General features: G+C 42.1%; 1 protein-coding gene across 1 annotated transcript in view; it reads left to right on the forward strand.

Annotated features, from left to right (window-relative positions):
* Positions 1–8,749, forward strand: part of lama1 (laminin, alpha 1) — a 54,447-nt gene extending 45,698 nt beyond the window's left edge. Inside the window, exons 50-64 of the mRNA XM_044340243.1 lie at positions 2,208–2,358; positions 2,469–2,613; positions 3,752–3,893; positions 3,985–4,099; positions 4,200–4,352; positions 4,595–4,746; positions 4,836–5,030; positions 5,123–5,306; positions 5,416–5,522; positions 5,598–5,787; positions 6,010–6,159; positions 6,969–7,122; positions 7,222–7,355; positions 8,133–8,346; positions 8,454–8,749. Coding sequence (XP_044196178.1) covers positions 2,208–2,358; positions 2,469–2,613; positions 3,752–3,893; positions 3,985–4,099; positions 4,200–4,352; positions 4,595–4,746; positions 4,836–5,030; positions 5,123–5,306; positions 5,416–5,522; positions 5,598–5,787; positions 6,010–6,159; positions 6,969–7,122; positions 7,222–7,355; positions 8,133–8,346; positions 8,454–8,608 — 2,341 coding nt within the window. The 3' untranslated portion in view covers positions 8,609–8,749. The remainder of the gene's footprint in view (positions 1–2,207; positions 2,359–2,468; positions 2,614–3,751; positions 3,894–3,984; positions 4,100–4,199; positions 4,353–4,594; positions 4,747–4,835; positions 5,031–5,122; positions 5,307–5,415; positions 5,523–5,597; positions 5,788–6,009; positions 6,160–6,968; positions 7,123–7,221; positions 7,356–8,132; positions 8,347–8,453) is intronic.
* Positions 8,750–15,343: the final 6,594 nt, after the last annotated feature.

Raw genomic sequence — 15,343 nt, forward strand, 5'->3', positions numbered from 1 at the left:
GGTGGATTAACATACAGGTGGACTAACACAGGTGGACTAACCTACAGGTGGACTAACACAGGTGGACTAACACACAGGTGGACTAACACACAGGTGGACTAACACACAGATGGACTAACACACAGATGGACTAACATACAGATGGACTAACACACAGATGGACCAACTTACAGGTGGACTAACCCACAGATGGACTAACATACAGATGGACTAACATACAGGTGGACCAACATACAGGTGGACTAACATACAGATGGACTAACATACAGGTGGACTAACATACAGGTGGACTAACATACAAGTGGACTAACATACAGATGGACTAACACACAGATGGACTAACATACAAGTGGACTAACATACAGATGGACTAACACACAGGTGGACTAACATACAGGTGGACTAACATACAGATGGACTAACATACAGGTGGACTAACATACAGGTGGACTAACCTGCAGATGGACCAACCTACAGATGGACTAACACACAGGTGGACTAACATACAGGTGGACTAACATACAGGTGGACTAACCTACAGGTGGACTAACACACAGGTGGACTAACATACAGGTGGACTAACACACAGATGGACTAACACACAGATGGACTAACATACAGATGGACTAACATACAGGTGGACTAACACACAGATGGACTAACATACAGGTGGACTAACACACAGATGGTTTAACCTACAGATGGACTAACATACAAGTGGACTAACATACAGATGGACTAACACACAAATGGACTAACACACAGATGGACTAACATACAGGTGGACTAACATACAGGTGGACTAACACACAAATGGACTAACACACAGATGGACTAACATACAGATGGACTAACATACAGGTGGACTAACACACAGATGGACTAACATACAGGTGGACTAACACACAGGTGGACTAACATACAGGTGGATTAACATACAGATGGACTAACCTACAGATGGACTAACCTGCAGATGGACCAACCTACAGATGGACTAACATACAGGTGGACTAACATACAGGTGGATTAACATACAGGTGGACTAACATACAGGTGGACTAACATACAGGTGGATTAACATACAGATGGACTAACATACAGGTGGACTAACATACAGGTGGACTAACACACAGATGGACTAACCTACAGGTGGACTAACATACAGGTGGACTAACATACAGGTGGACTAACATACAGGTGTGTGTTTTGTAGTTCAGCCTGGAGGTTAAAACTACAGCTTTCTAAAGAAAGTTCTGAATTGCATTTAAAAAAAATTAAGTCTAGAGGTCTTACTGTCCGTCTCTCTATCTGTCTGTCTGTCTCTACCTGTCTGTCTGTCTGTCTGTCTCTATCTGTCTGTCTCTCTACCTGTCTGTCTTTCTCTCTACCTGTCTGTCTATACCTGTCTGTCTTTCTCTCTACCTGTCTGTCTTTCTCTCTACCTGTCTGTCTGTCTCTACCTTTCTGTCTATACCTGTCTGTCTTTCTCTCTACCTGTCTGTCTGTCTCTACCTTTCTGTCTATACCTGTCTGTCTTTCTCTCTACCTGTCTGTCTGTCTCTACCTGTCTGTCTCTCTACCTGTCTGTCTGTCTCTCTACCTGTCTGTCTGTCTCTACCTGTCTGTCTGTCTGTCTGTCTCTATCTGTCTGTCTGTCTCTATCTGTCTGTCTGTCTGTCTGTCTCTACCTGTCTGTCTGTCTGTCTGTCTCTATCTGTCGGTCTGTCTCTACCTGTCTGTCTGTCTCTACCTGTCTGTCTGTCTGTCTGTCTCTACCTGTCTGTCTGTCTGTCTGTCTCTATCTGTCTGTCTGTCTCTACCTTTCTGTCTATACCTGTCTGTCTTTCTCTCTACCTGTCTGTCTGTCTCTACCTTTCTGTCTATACCTGTCTGTCTTTCTCTCTACCTGTCTGTCTGTCTCTACCTTTCTGTCTATACCTGTCTGTCTTTCTCTCTACCTGTCTGTCTGTCTCTACCTGTCTGTCTCTCTACCTGTCTGTCTGTCTCTCTACCTGTCTGTCTGTCTCTACCTGTCTGTCTGTCTGTCTGTCTCTATCTGTCTGTCTGTCTCTACCTGTCTGTCTGTCTGTCTGTCTCTACCTGTCTGTCTGTCTGTCTGTCTCTATCTGTCGGTCTGTCTCTACCTGTCTGTCTGTCTCTACCTGTCTGTCTCTATCTGTCTGTCTCTCTACCTGTCTCTCTCTCAGTCCCCAGGCGGAGGAGACGTCCTTCCATTTTGATGGTTCTGGCTTCTCATTGGTCCAGAAGTCTCTGCGAGCGACCTCCACCTCTGTCGTGCTGCTGTTTAAAACGCTGTCGCCGGGCGGATTACTGTTGTACTTGGCCTCCAACAACACGGTACCGCACTTATTGTGAAGCAGACTCAGATGTTGGCTCTCTTGCTGTTGTTGTTGAGACTCTTATTGTGAAGGAGACTCAGACGTTGGCTCTCTTCCTGTCTTCTGCAGAGAGACTTCCTGTCCATAGAGCTGGTGGGGGGTCGAGTCCGTCTGACCTTTGACCTCGGCTCAGGTCCCCTGATCCTGACCTCCAACAGAAAGTACAACACAGGAGTCTGGTACAAGATCACACTGCAGAGAAACAAACGCAAAGGTACTACTGCTACTTATTAGTACTACTGCTACTTATTAGTACTACTGCTACATATTATTACTACTGCTACATATTAGTACTACTGCTACATATTAGTACTAGTGCTACATATTAGTACTAATGCTACTTATTAGTACTAGTGCTACATATTAGTACTACTGCTACTTATTAGTACTACTGCTACATATTAGTACTACTGCTACTTATTAGTACTAATGCTACTTATTAGTACTAGTGCTACATATTAGTACTAGTGCTACATATTAGTACTACTGCTACTTATTAGTACTAGTGCTACATATTAGTACTAATGCTACTTATTAGTACTAATGCTACATATTAGTACTACTGCTACTTATTAGTACTAGTGCTACATATTAGTACTAATGCTACTTTTTAGTACTAGTGCTTCATATTAGTACTACTGCTACTTATTAGTACTACTGCTACATATTAGTACTACTGCTACATATTAGTACTACTGGTACTTATTAGTACTAGTGCTACATATTAGTAAAACTGCTACTTATTAGTAATACTGCTACATATTAGTACTACTGCTACATATTAGTACTACTGCTACATATTAGTACTACTGGTACTTATTAGTACTAGTGCTACATATTAGTAAAACTGCTACATATTAGTAATACTGCTACATATTAGTACTAATGCTACATATTAGTAATACTGCTACATATTAGTACTACTGCTACTTATTAGTACTACTGCTACATATTAGTACTACTGCTACATATTAGTACTACTGGTACTTATTAGTACAAGTGCTACATATTAGTAAAACTGCTACTTATTAGTAATACTGCTACATATTAGTACTAATGCTACATATTAGTAATACTGCTACATATTAGTACTAATGCTACATATTAGTACTAATGCTACATATTAGTAATACTGCTACATATTAGTACTACTGCTACATATTAGTACTACTGGTACTTATTAGTACTAGTGCTACATATTAGTAAAACTGCTACTTATTAGTAATACTGCTACATATTAGTACTAATGCTACATATTAGTAATACTGCTACATATTAGTAATACTGCTACTTATTTGTACTACTGCTACATATTACTACATAATACTGATGCTGCTTATGGGTGTGTCCAGGCTACTTGTCCGTCATGGCAGCCGACCAATCGTCAGACAAGGAGGTGTTGGAGGCGGAGTCACCAGGAACAGCCTCTGACCTGAACCGCTCTGACCTTGACCCCATCTACATCGGAGGACTCCCTGCCTCCCGACCAATCAGGTGAGTGTGTTGATGTCACCAGGTGAAGATGATGTCACAGGAGGGTTACATGTTAATGCTCTCTGTCCCTACCTGTCTGTCTGGTTGCTAGGCGACAAGTCATCTCGAGGTCGTACGTTGGCTGCATAAAGAACGTGGAGATCGCGCGGTCGAACTTTGACCTGCTGAGAGATGCATATGGAGTCAGGAAGGGCTGTGTACTCGAGGTACACAAATATATACATACAGTATATATACTTATGTAAATTATATATAACACACTGAAACATCTCAATGATCAATAACCTGTATTGATTTCCTGATCAGGCGGTGCGGAGCGTCTCAGTGTTGGGTGGCGGCTTTGTTCAGATTGCTCCACGCTCGCTTGGCCAGGAGGCGGAGCTTTTGTTCTCCTTCTCTTCCAACAACCAATCAGGAGTCCTGCTGGCTGCCTTCAGTGACGACCGCACACAGCGTCAGGTGAGACCAGAGAGACGTCACATGATACACCTGTGGATCAGCTGTTAGTGATTCACCTGTAGATCAGCTGCTCAGCGTGTGCACATAGAAATGAATGAGAAAGTATTACTGTCATTGTAACCACAGTGTATGTTATGTGTGTGTGTGTGTGTGCGTGTGTGTGTTTGTGTGTGTGTGTGTGTGTGTGTGTGTGTGTGTGTGTGTGTGTGTGTGTGTGTGCGTGCGTGTGTGTGCGTGTGCAGCACTTCCTGTCTGTGCACCTGGCGTCCGGTTCATTGGAGGCGGAGCTTGGAGAAGTGAACGGGGCCACACGGCGGGTGGTAGTGGTGAAACCCGATGGTGGATCCTTCGCTGATGGAACGAAACACTCCGTCATCATCACCATCAACAAGAAGTATGTGTCACCATGGAAACAGAGACCTGTCTCACCTGAACATGCCTCCCCTGACTGAAAAACATCGATTGATGTTCTCTGTCTCTCAGGTCTCTGTATGTCCAGGTCGACGAGGAACACCTGAAGTCCGTCTCTCTGTTGCCAGGCGGACTCTCCCGTCTCTCTCCAGCCTCCTTTTTCATTGGTGGGCTGCCTTCAGGTGAGGAGTCTCGTCTGCCAATCAGATTGCAGGACGTGTCCAGGTGGTTCAGAGGCTGCATCCAGCACCTGGCGGTGGGCGGAGCGTAAGTCTCACACACACACAAACATACACAGGTTGTTTCATTGTTTCTGTCTCCCTGATTTGTTCATTGTTTTGATTGGCGGCTCCCTCCAGGCTCATTGACCTATCAGGAGCAGTGCGGTACGAAGGGGTGGAGCTCGACAGCTGCCTATTAGAAGAGAGAGTCGGGGGGGCGGTTCTGCCTGATGACCAGGATGTAGAGCCCACTCCTGACCCTGCCCACCTACCTTTAGCCCCGCCCACTCACCTGAGTGCCCTGACACCTGGAGCTCTGACGGTAACCAATACATTTATGCCTTATTGATTATACATTGTTTATTGGTGTTTGATTATTGGTTATTAATGTTGTTAATTAATTATTGGTTATTTATTTATGTGTGCTGCAGTGTGCCTCAGACGCGGAACCAAGCTTCCTCCCATCAGCAGCTCAGTTTGGTTCGTCCAGACACAGTCACATGACTTTCATCATCAGCCCCAACACTGTCCGTAAGAGGTGAGTATCCATGACAACAGGGGGAGGGGCATCTGTGTCATACAGTTCTGATTCTACCGTGTTGTGTTGTCTCAGTGTCTCCCTCAGGTTGTCGGTTCGAAGCCGGGCTCAGGACGGTCTTCTCCTCCTCCTCTCTGACTCCAACCAGATGGATCACGCCATCCTGCGGCTGGCGGCGGGGAGGCTGTTGATGTCAGCTGACCTGGGGAAAGGCCCCGCCTCAGTCACTTCATCTGTTGTCATTAACGATGGAGAGTGGCACACAGTGAGTCATGCACACATCAAATACACACAGGAAAGGCAACATCACTAATTCACCTGAAATAAAGGTGAAGTTCTGACATCACTTCCTGTCTACTCTCTGTTGCGCCCGCTTCTGTAACAACACAAATCTGTCTGTCTGTCTCTGTCTCTGTCTCTGTCTGCCTGTCTGCCTGCCTGTCTGCCTGCCTGTCTGCCTGTCTGCCTGCCTGTCTGTCTCTCTCAGGTGAGTGCAGAGGTCAGTCGGCGGTCAGTGTCGGTGTCAGTTGATGGCTTGAGTCCAGACTCTGTGTCAGTTAAAGGAAACCAGCTGGACGTGAACAACAGACTGTACCTGGGAGGACTGCCACACACACACTCTACCAGGAGGATCAACGTATGACACACACACACACACACACACACACACACGCACCTGTGCACGTGTCAAAGCTCTGCGCTTGTTCACTGAATTAACTGACTGCGGTGATTAAACTGAAATGAAAGGATTGATTCACATCACATGTTGTTACGAGCAGCAGAGTAGGCAGGGAGACCCTGACCCAGTCCAGACCCAGTTCAGAAGTAGCCTGGACTGGTACCTGGGAAACTGGAGGTGAGGGTTGGACTGGTACCTGGGAAACTGGAGGTGAGGGTTGGACTGGTACCTGGGAAACTGGAGGTGAGGGTTGGACTGGTACCTGGGAAACTGGAGGTGAGGTTTGGACTGGTACCTGGGAAACTGGAGATGAGGTTTGAACTTATACCTGGGAAATGGGAGGTGAGGTTTGGACTGGTACCTGGGAAACTGGAGATGAGGTTTGAACTGGTACCTGGGAAACGGGAGGTGAGGTTTGGACTGGTACCTGGGAAACTAGAGATGAGGTTTGAACTGGTACCTGGGAAACAGGAGGTGAGGTTTGGACTGGTACCTGGGAAACTGGAGATGAGGTTTGAACTGGTAGCTTGGAAACTGGTGCTGCAGCATCTAGTGGACATTAGTGGTACTGCATCTCCATGACGATGTGTAAATCAGCCAATAAAAAGCAAAGTTAGACAAAACAGACAGGTGTGTCTAGACAGACAAGTGAGGTCTGAACTGCAGGTGTTATTTCACAGTTAGTTTTACTGACAAACAGCCCTGATATTTACTGAAAACATGAGACTAACCCTATCTCCCTGTCTGTCCACCTGTCTGTCTCTCAGGCCAGCAGCAGTCTTCCAGGTTGTCTTCGCTCTGTCAGCCTGAATGGTGCCATGTTGGACCTGTCCAAGCCGGCGTCGCAGCATGATGTCACTTCCTGTTTCACCAAGGACCAGACAGGAAGTTACTTTAACGGCAGTGGATTTGCCGAAATCAGTGAGTCCAACATGAAGAACGTTAATGTGATTGATCTGATTTAATCTGAGTCATTGTGATTTAATGTGCCTGTTTGTGTGTGTGTGTGTGCGTGTTCAGTGCGTGATGGATACAAGGTCGGCTCCGATGTGTCGGTGTCTTTGGAGTTTCGGACGAGTCAATCAGAGGGAGTGTTCTTGGGAATCAGCAGCGCAAAGGTCGACGCCATCGGACTGGAGATGATTAACGGACAGGTATGTGTGTGTGTGTATCTGTTTACACATTTAAATATTTAATTATTTACGCATTCACTTGTTTCCTCATTTACATGTTTACTAATTTTTACCTGGTTTACCTGTGTTCCTCCTGGTTGACCTGTGTTCCTCCTGGTTTACCTGTGTTCCTCCTGGTTGACCTGTGTTCTTCCTGGTTTACCTGTGTTCCTCCTGGTTGACCTGTGTTCTTCCTGGTTGACCTGTGTTCTTCCTGGTTTACCTGTGTTCCTCCTGGTTGACCTGTGTTCCTCCTGGTTGACCTGTGTTCCTCCTGGTTTACCTGTGTTCTTCCTGGTTTACCTGTGTTCTTCCTGGTTGACCTGTGTTCTTCCTGGTTGACCTGTGTTCCTCCTGGTTGACCTGTGTTCTTCCTGGTTTACCTGTGTTCTTCCTGGTTGACCTGTGTTCTTCCTGGTTGACCTGTGTTCTTCCTGGTTGACCTGTGTTCCTCCTGGTTTACCTGTGTTCTTCCTGGTTTACCTGTGTTCTTACTGGTTTTCCTGTGTTCTTCCTGGTTTACCTGTGTTCTTCCCGGTTTACCTGTGTTCTTACTGGTTTTCCTGTGTTCTTCCTGGTTGACCTGTGTTCCTCCTGGTTTACCTGTGTTCTTCCTGGTTTACCTGTGTTCTTCCTGGTTTACCTGTGTTCTTCCTGGTTTACCTGTGTTCTTCCTGGTTGACCTGTGTTCTCCCTGGTTTACCTGTGTTCTTCCTGGTTGACCTGTGTTCTCCCTGGTTTACCTGTGTTCTTCCTCAGATGGTGTTTAACGTGAATAATGGGGCGGGGCGAGTGTCGGTGCGTTCCATTGGTCAGATACTGTGTGATGGACAGTGGCACCACTTGCTGGCGAGGAAGACCAAACACACTCTGAGTCTGAGTGTAGACGGGCGGAGCTTCACGACCCTCAACCCCTACCCACAATCCACCTCTGCTGAGACCAACAATCCCGTCTACTTGGGAGGATTCCCAGGTGAGCCCCGCCTCTCAACTCTGAACCGTTCATCAAACATTGATCGAATGCTCACACAGAAAGATCAAAGAAACACATGATTGATTAACCTGTCTGTCTCTCTGCAGTTGGGGTGAAGCAGAACTGCCTGTCTATCAGCTCTCGGTTCAGAGGTTGTCTGAGGAACGTGCAGCTTATCAAGTCTCACCTGAACGTCGCGCTGGACCTTAGATCTGCTCACTCCCTGTTGGGCATCACCCCTAGCTCGTGTCCTGTTGCCTAGCAGCACTCAGAATGGCTCTGATTGGTCCACAGACACTCACAGTTCTATTAATGCTTCAACAGATTAACTGAAGTCAAAGTGAATATTGATGAAATGATTTTCTTCCTCTCTCTGTAATATTGATCTGACTCTGCTGAACAATTAAAGAACATCTAAAAAAAAGTTTTTCCTCTTCTCACTATAATGTCAGAGAAACAACTTCAGCTTCAATCAGTGAACACGAACACTGACTCCAGTCATGAACTTTGACCTTTTAGTCACAAATAACCAACCACATGTAATCAAACTAAGAATATCAGTTGTTAACCTTCACAGAGACCACAGCTCGTTATTTCCTCTCAGCTGCTCTTCAGACTTCACCTGGTGAGGCAGCTGGATTTGTGAGATCACATGAGAATCCGTCTTGTCAGGCTGGTGTCTCAGACCAATCAGTGTCCAATGAGGATTCTCATGTGATCTTGCCAATCCAGCTGCCTCACAAGGTAAGACAGTGATAGATGGTGATAGATGGTGCCGCCCTTTTCCAAACAGTTTCCCTGGATGACTTCTCAGATGTTTCTGTGTAACAAACCATCTGTCGCTTCAGGTGACTTCAGACTCAGGCTAACGTTAGCAACCTCTGCTATTCTTTTTTTTGTCATCAAATGACTATTGAGATGAAAACACAAAGTCTACGACCAAAAGCACGACTTGTTTTTTGAATTTGACAATAACAGAAAGTACATAGAAACATAAATAGATAAAATAAAATATTTAAATAAAAATTGCAAAATAATATTTTAAGTTACAAATATAAAATATCACAAGGAACCAAATATAAAGGTAAAATAAATAAGTAAATGCTTTATCTCTTCTATTTAAGTCCTCTCCCTACTGTTAGTTGGTTTAGATTTCCATATTCACCTATATATCAAACTCATTTAACATGAAACTAGCACAGGTCTCACTGCGGTTATAGAAATAACCTCGGTTCAAGCTGTCTGCTCTTTGTGTCGGATAGTAACAAACAGAGACTTTAATGATTTAATGATTTTAATTTATGAGCTGGACAGAGGAAACCTCTAAATAATGGAGGTATTTATTGATGCATACAACTCAAAAAACACCAAAGGCATCGTAGGTAGACTATACAAGGCTATCACTTCAATGAATAAATCCTCAACAGATTACATAAAGGAACGCTGGGAAAAGGAACTAAACGTGGTAATAACTGAGGACATGTGGACTAAAGCATGGGAAACCCAGTCTACTACTACAAGTTCATTTTTTTGGAGAGACTTTTGCTGGAAAACTCTGACCCGTTTCTTTATTACCCCTTACCAAAAATCAAAATCAAGTGGGATGCAACACTTTTGCTGGAGGGAGTGTGGATCAGATTCTGGTCATGCCCACATGTTCAGCCTTTTTGGAGGGGAGTGGGAAATTTAGTATCAGAGATTCTGGACCTGGACACTGATTTTTCTTTCAATGAGCTATACCTCGGACACATCCCTCAAGGTCTTAGTAAAAGCGACACATATCTCTTGAAGATATTTATGGTCACAAGTAAAAAAACAATAACTAAATGCTGGCTTCAGAAGAACCCCCCCCCCCCCATCGCTGCCCTCATTAGTATAATCAACTCTATCCGCCTGATGCAGAAAATGACTTTCACTCTTCGACTTCAAAAAGAGAAGGGGGATGCATACTGGAACAAATAGACATTGAGTCGTCATTTCTCTCTGTATCTTCCTGACACTTTTTGAATTCTGTACCTATGATTGTTTCCCTTTTTTTTGTTGTGCCCCAGACCTCCCCGTTTCTGTTTTCTTGTTGTAAAAACTGAAATAATAAAAAAAATAGAGTTGAAAATTAAATCATTATAACAATAGAAAATAAAAACATTAAAATAAATAAATAAGGACAGTCATTAGAAAATTAATTTGACTTCATGAAATATGTTTCTGTAATATTCTGAGAATCTGTTGAGTGAGAAAGTTCAGCATTGAGCTAATCTCCATCAAAAAGAGGAAAAAAGGTTGTGAACCTAAAATTTTTTTCCTAAATAAAATTTTTAAAAAATCAACAACATTGTTTAGAGATTTGTTATTCATATTGTCACAGAAACAAATTATATATTTAAGATTAAAACAGTGAGTAACTTTAGTGGTACTGAAAACACAAAAACATGAAATTTCATCATTTCACACTGGAAGAATAAATGGATCGAGGTTTGATGTTATCTTCAGCCACATACCTGGAGATTATAGAAGTCAATTTTTATAATATACAATTCTGAAATGAACTTCTTTGAATTTATCAGGAATACAAAACTAATCAGGTAAAAGCCGTGATCCACTTTATTTCTTCCAAATGTGAGTTTCCTCTCTGAATGATTTTGTTTTTACTTTTAAAAATGTCATGAACATGTTTACTATTACATTTCTTGTCATATATGTTGATGCAGTGTGACTCTTCATAAAATGGATTAATCCAGAAGGAATGGCTTTGATTACGCAGTTCTATTCTTTAAAAGAAACTGGAAAGTTGTGTCTTATTATTAAAGCTCATAGGACAGTACAGGACCATGTACTTCAAAAATAGACAAAATGTTGACAATATTTATTTGGAAACACTTGGGATTTTAAAAAAGAGGTTTATTCCTAATAGTTATATTATCTTTATCACATAAGAAAGTTTTATGAGGAGAAAAATTGTGAATGAAGAATAATTTCCAGGCAAGAAGGGTTTGCTGATAAAACTTAGATAAAGAAACAGGAAGTTTGTTCAGTGAGTAAATTACTTGTTAAAACCAGCAGACCATGTTTAATTTAAACGTGTTTACACTATCAATGAAACTGAAAACTTCAAGACCTCCCTCCTGCTGTTAGAAAGTGCTGCCTCTTTGAGTTTGAGTTTCATTTTTCCAAATGAAGTCAAGGAATAACTTGTTGATTTCATTAGCTGTGGGCTCATTAACAGAAGGAGAAAGTCTCTTTGAAACCAGAGGTTAAAGACATTCTTGGTTTTCTTAATCCTTACAGTAAAGTTCAGTTGCTGTTTGGCTGCAAGGTTTTTAGTTATATAAATGTTCAAATACTTAATTGTGATCTTTACAGGAACATTTTCTATTAACGTATCGTCACAATCAGGTTTGGGCAATAACTCACATTTATATACATTGAGCTTCAAACCTGAAGCTAGTGAAACTGTTCAACTACATCAATAACTTTCAGCAAGTGATATTTATCTTTTAAGAAGAGTTGTGTCCGCTGGTCGCAAAATTATTTTTTTCCTTATTAAATATAGAGGTGCCTCTAAAATCTGGATCATGTACAAAACTTAGGGATAATAGTTCAACATCAAAAATAGATGAAAAGGGTGAAATAGGGCAACAATGTCTAACCACAGAGCTATTGATTCCTTTATAAAACATATCAATAGTATCTATAAAAGCTTTTTTCAAAAGCAAACAATATAAGTTTCTATAAGAAACTTATGTTCAGTGATGTCGAAGGCTTTGTAAAAATCTAAAAAAAAGAATAGAAGACAATGATAACTTCAAGCTGTTGCAGTTGTTAATTACTTGAATATGCTGTAGAACTGTTGAGTATATCATGTGGGAACATATGTTGACATATTTAAGAGGATTATTGCATCAGATTGTTTAGAATTAAACATGTTTACTGCGGGAAATGCTCTCAACATTAATCCCAACTAGACTGGGCTTCATTTCCCAAAATCACCTTCAGGCTAAAATGATCTTAGTCTTGGAGTAACAGCGGGACTAAGATCATCTCAGCCTTCAGATGCTTTTAGGAAATGAGGCTTTGGTCTGCAACCATAATCTGAAGACCTGCCTCGCTAGTAACACTCACCCAGAAAGTGAGAATATCAGTCAGACATGTTAGTGTAAACTGGATGCTTGTATTTCTAATTTAACTTGTTACAATATGGTTAAAAAACAGCTGTGTAGGCTCAGAACAGGAAGAAAGAAAAGGCATGAGACTGGAGGCATCATTCCATTTTTGTAATGAGCAAAAACCTACAAAATCAAAGGCTTAACACTGTAGTTTCACCTGAGAAAGCAAAACAAATCAAACATTTGGACTGAAGTGTTACAGAAGCCGTAGATAAACAAATATGGCAGCAACGTTATTGTTTATACATATAGATATCTACATACTGTGTAACTTTAAAATCATATAAACTCAGCGTCATTTAAGATATTTATTATAAATGACAGCAACGGAGGTGATGTGTGACCCCTGTGTTAGCTTAGCTCCAGCTAGGTTGAGAAGTGAGACTGAAGATAAATCCACTTGATCACAAAAGTTTAAAAGACAAACTCCTCCCACCGGTAAACTGCTCAGGTCAGAGCAGAATCGTGTTTATTCTTGCAGAAGATGAGGCAGCAGCAGCGACGCAGGACTCTTCATCTCTACTCCTCAGCCATCTCTCTGCTGCAGAGCTCACCAAAGCTCAGCAGCAGTCTATCAGCAAGTAGCAGCTCCGTCCCCAGTCCAGCCCCCCCATGTGGGCGAATTTTTCAGCCTTAGCTTAGTTAAACTTAGCCTAGCTTTGCCCCATGTGATGTAAGAAGGGGCATCAAATTAGATTTCCTCTGATGGGCAGGTTCGGACCTTGCATGGTGGTCCCTGTACCCATTCGGTGTATGAATGTGTGTGAATGGGTGAATGTGATTTGTAGTGTAAAAGCGCTTTGAGTGGTCGGAAGACTAGAGAGGCGCTATACAAGTACAGTCCATTTACCATTTTAACGTTAGAATAACAGTTTGTATGTAACCGCTGCTTTTTTCAATTCGTTACTTCACCATATGTGTCATTTCCAAGTTGAATAATTACTCCAGTTCGCAAGTGTGTAGTTTTGATTAAATCAGGTTCAATACAAGCTATGAACAACCAAAAGATTTAGAGAACATATTATTCATATTAGTCGCTATATTATGGGTAGGACTGTTCATTTCATTTGTCTTTGGAATTTTATAAAAGAGAAAATTTAAAATAACATGTTTTGTTCATCAAATAAGGAAACAAAAAACAAACAAAAAAAGGTATTCTGCTGTATGGAATTACATCATCAAAAATACTTTATAACATAACTCAGCTTTCTTTACTGGTTGTTTTCTTGGTGTGGAGGATGGCCTGTTATGTACTATATCTGACATTAACTCTCCGGTAGAGGGAGTGGTGGGAATTGCTCAGCAGTTATTAAAAACTGAGCATAAGTCAAATGTGTGAGCCTAAAAGAATTTATGTCCAAGTGGTCAGTTTTTTTCTAAGGAACGAAGCCTTTTCCCTTCCTCCCTAACCCTAACCCTTCCACACAGCATCGTGGCGCGAGGAGTGCAAACAGGATGATAATAGATCTGTAGGATCCATCCTTTCTTCTTGGACCAAGACGATCTTTCTTGAGTTTCTCAATTTGTTTAGAAGTTGCATCTGTTGTCATTTCAATCACTGAAATCTTGTGGAACGTCTCGTCATGTTTGTTGGAAAGTTACGGGATTGCTGTGTTGAAAGTTCCACTATATGTTGCTGAGACAAACTGCTGAGACAAGCCTACTTCAAATTATTTTATTTAATTTTAATTGGTGACAAATTTACATAGCTTAACGTCTTGCACCATTTCTGAGGAATTTACACAGTTTGTGCAACATGTACTGAACTAGATCTGAACATTCAAGGATGACTAAAACAATCACAAACAAACATCACAAAACTGAGGTAACCACCAGATGTTCTGAGGCAATAGAGAAGCTGAGTCTCTGCAAATAGCAGACATCCCTTGATTTCAATCTCAAATGTGAATAAGAAGAAGCTCAAAAGTTCCACTTACTCTGATGTAAGTGACAGATAAAGACAAGCTCACTTTTTTGTGTAAAGCCCTATAAAACTGGGCGAGTGCCCTCAACTGTCAGAGTGGGCCTCCTCCAGAGATGACCTGTTAGGAGGCTCTTGGAGTACTTTCAAACCTCCAACACCTATTGCAACAATATACTTCGTTGTGGCCCCAGCTGTTAGGAATTCCTGACTAAATAGGCCTGTTGGTAGTGGTCCAATGACAGCTGCTGAGGTCAGACTGAATTTGGTTCCCTAAGCAAGGCTAGGATAGTCATCCATCTGTAGATTTTGGGAACTACGTTCATTAACTCAGTTAGAGGTCGAGGACAGCTGTCTGTCGGCACCTTATCCACACCGGCAGAGGACATTGGTTATCTGTAGGCAGAAACCATTTCAGCTGGCAGGATGTCTGAGCCGCCATCACTACTGTCACCGTTACATTCATGCTTCCTCTTTTTGGTGGCAGGTTTCAAGAGGGAGTTGGTGGGCCGATGTCGACTGTGCCATCTGGGTTAACTTCATTAATGACTATCTTTTCTGTACCTGGCACATTCAGATCCATGGTCTTAGTGTCAAGTTTCAGTATCACTCATGTTAGCATTAGCATCTGTTGGTTGTTGTTTTTTGCCTCCGCTGGCATCTGCAGCCATTTTAGCTAGTTTTGATTCAAACTTTTACAGTCTTGAGAACTATGCCTGGTACTAATTTTAAAGTCACTTTGTCACTTTTGTGCCCATTTGAGTTCAGTTGAAAATCAGGTTATCATCACAAAGCACTGCACCTTAATAGTTCTCAGCAATAATTCTGTCTCAGCCAATAAATCATCACCACATCGTCATTCATTTAGACACTCCAAGTAACTTTAAACATCAACAGAAAGATGAGTCATCAA

The sequence above is a fragment of the Thunnus albacares genome, chromosome 21 (genome assembly GCF_914725855.1).
Source record: "Thunnus albacares chromosome 21, fThuAlb1.1, whole genome shotgun sequence".
Lineage (NCBI taxonomy): Eukaryota > Metazoa > Chordata > Actinopteri > Scombriformes > Scombridae > Thunnus > Thunnus albacares.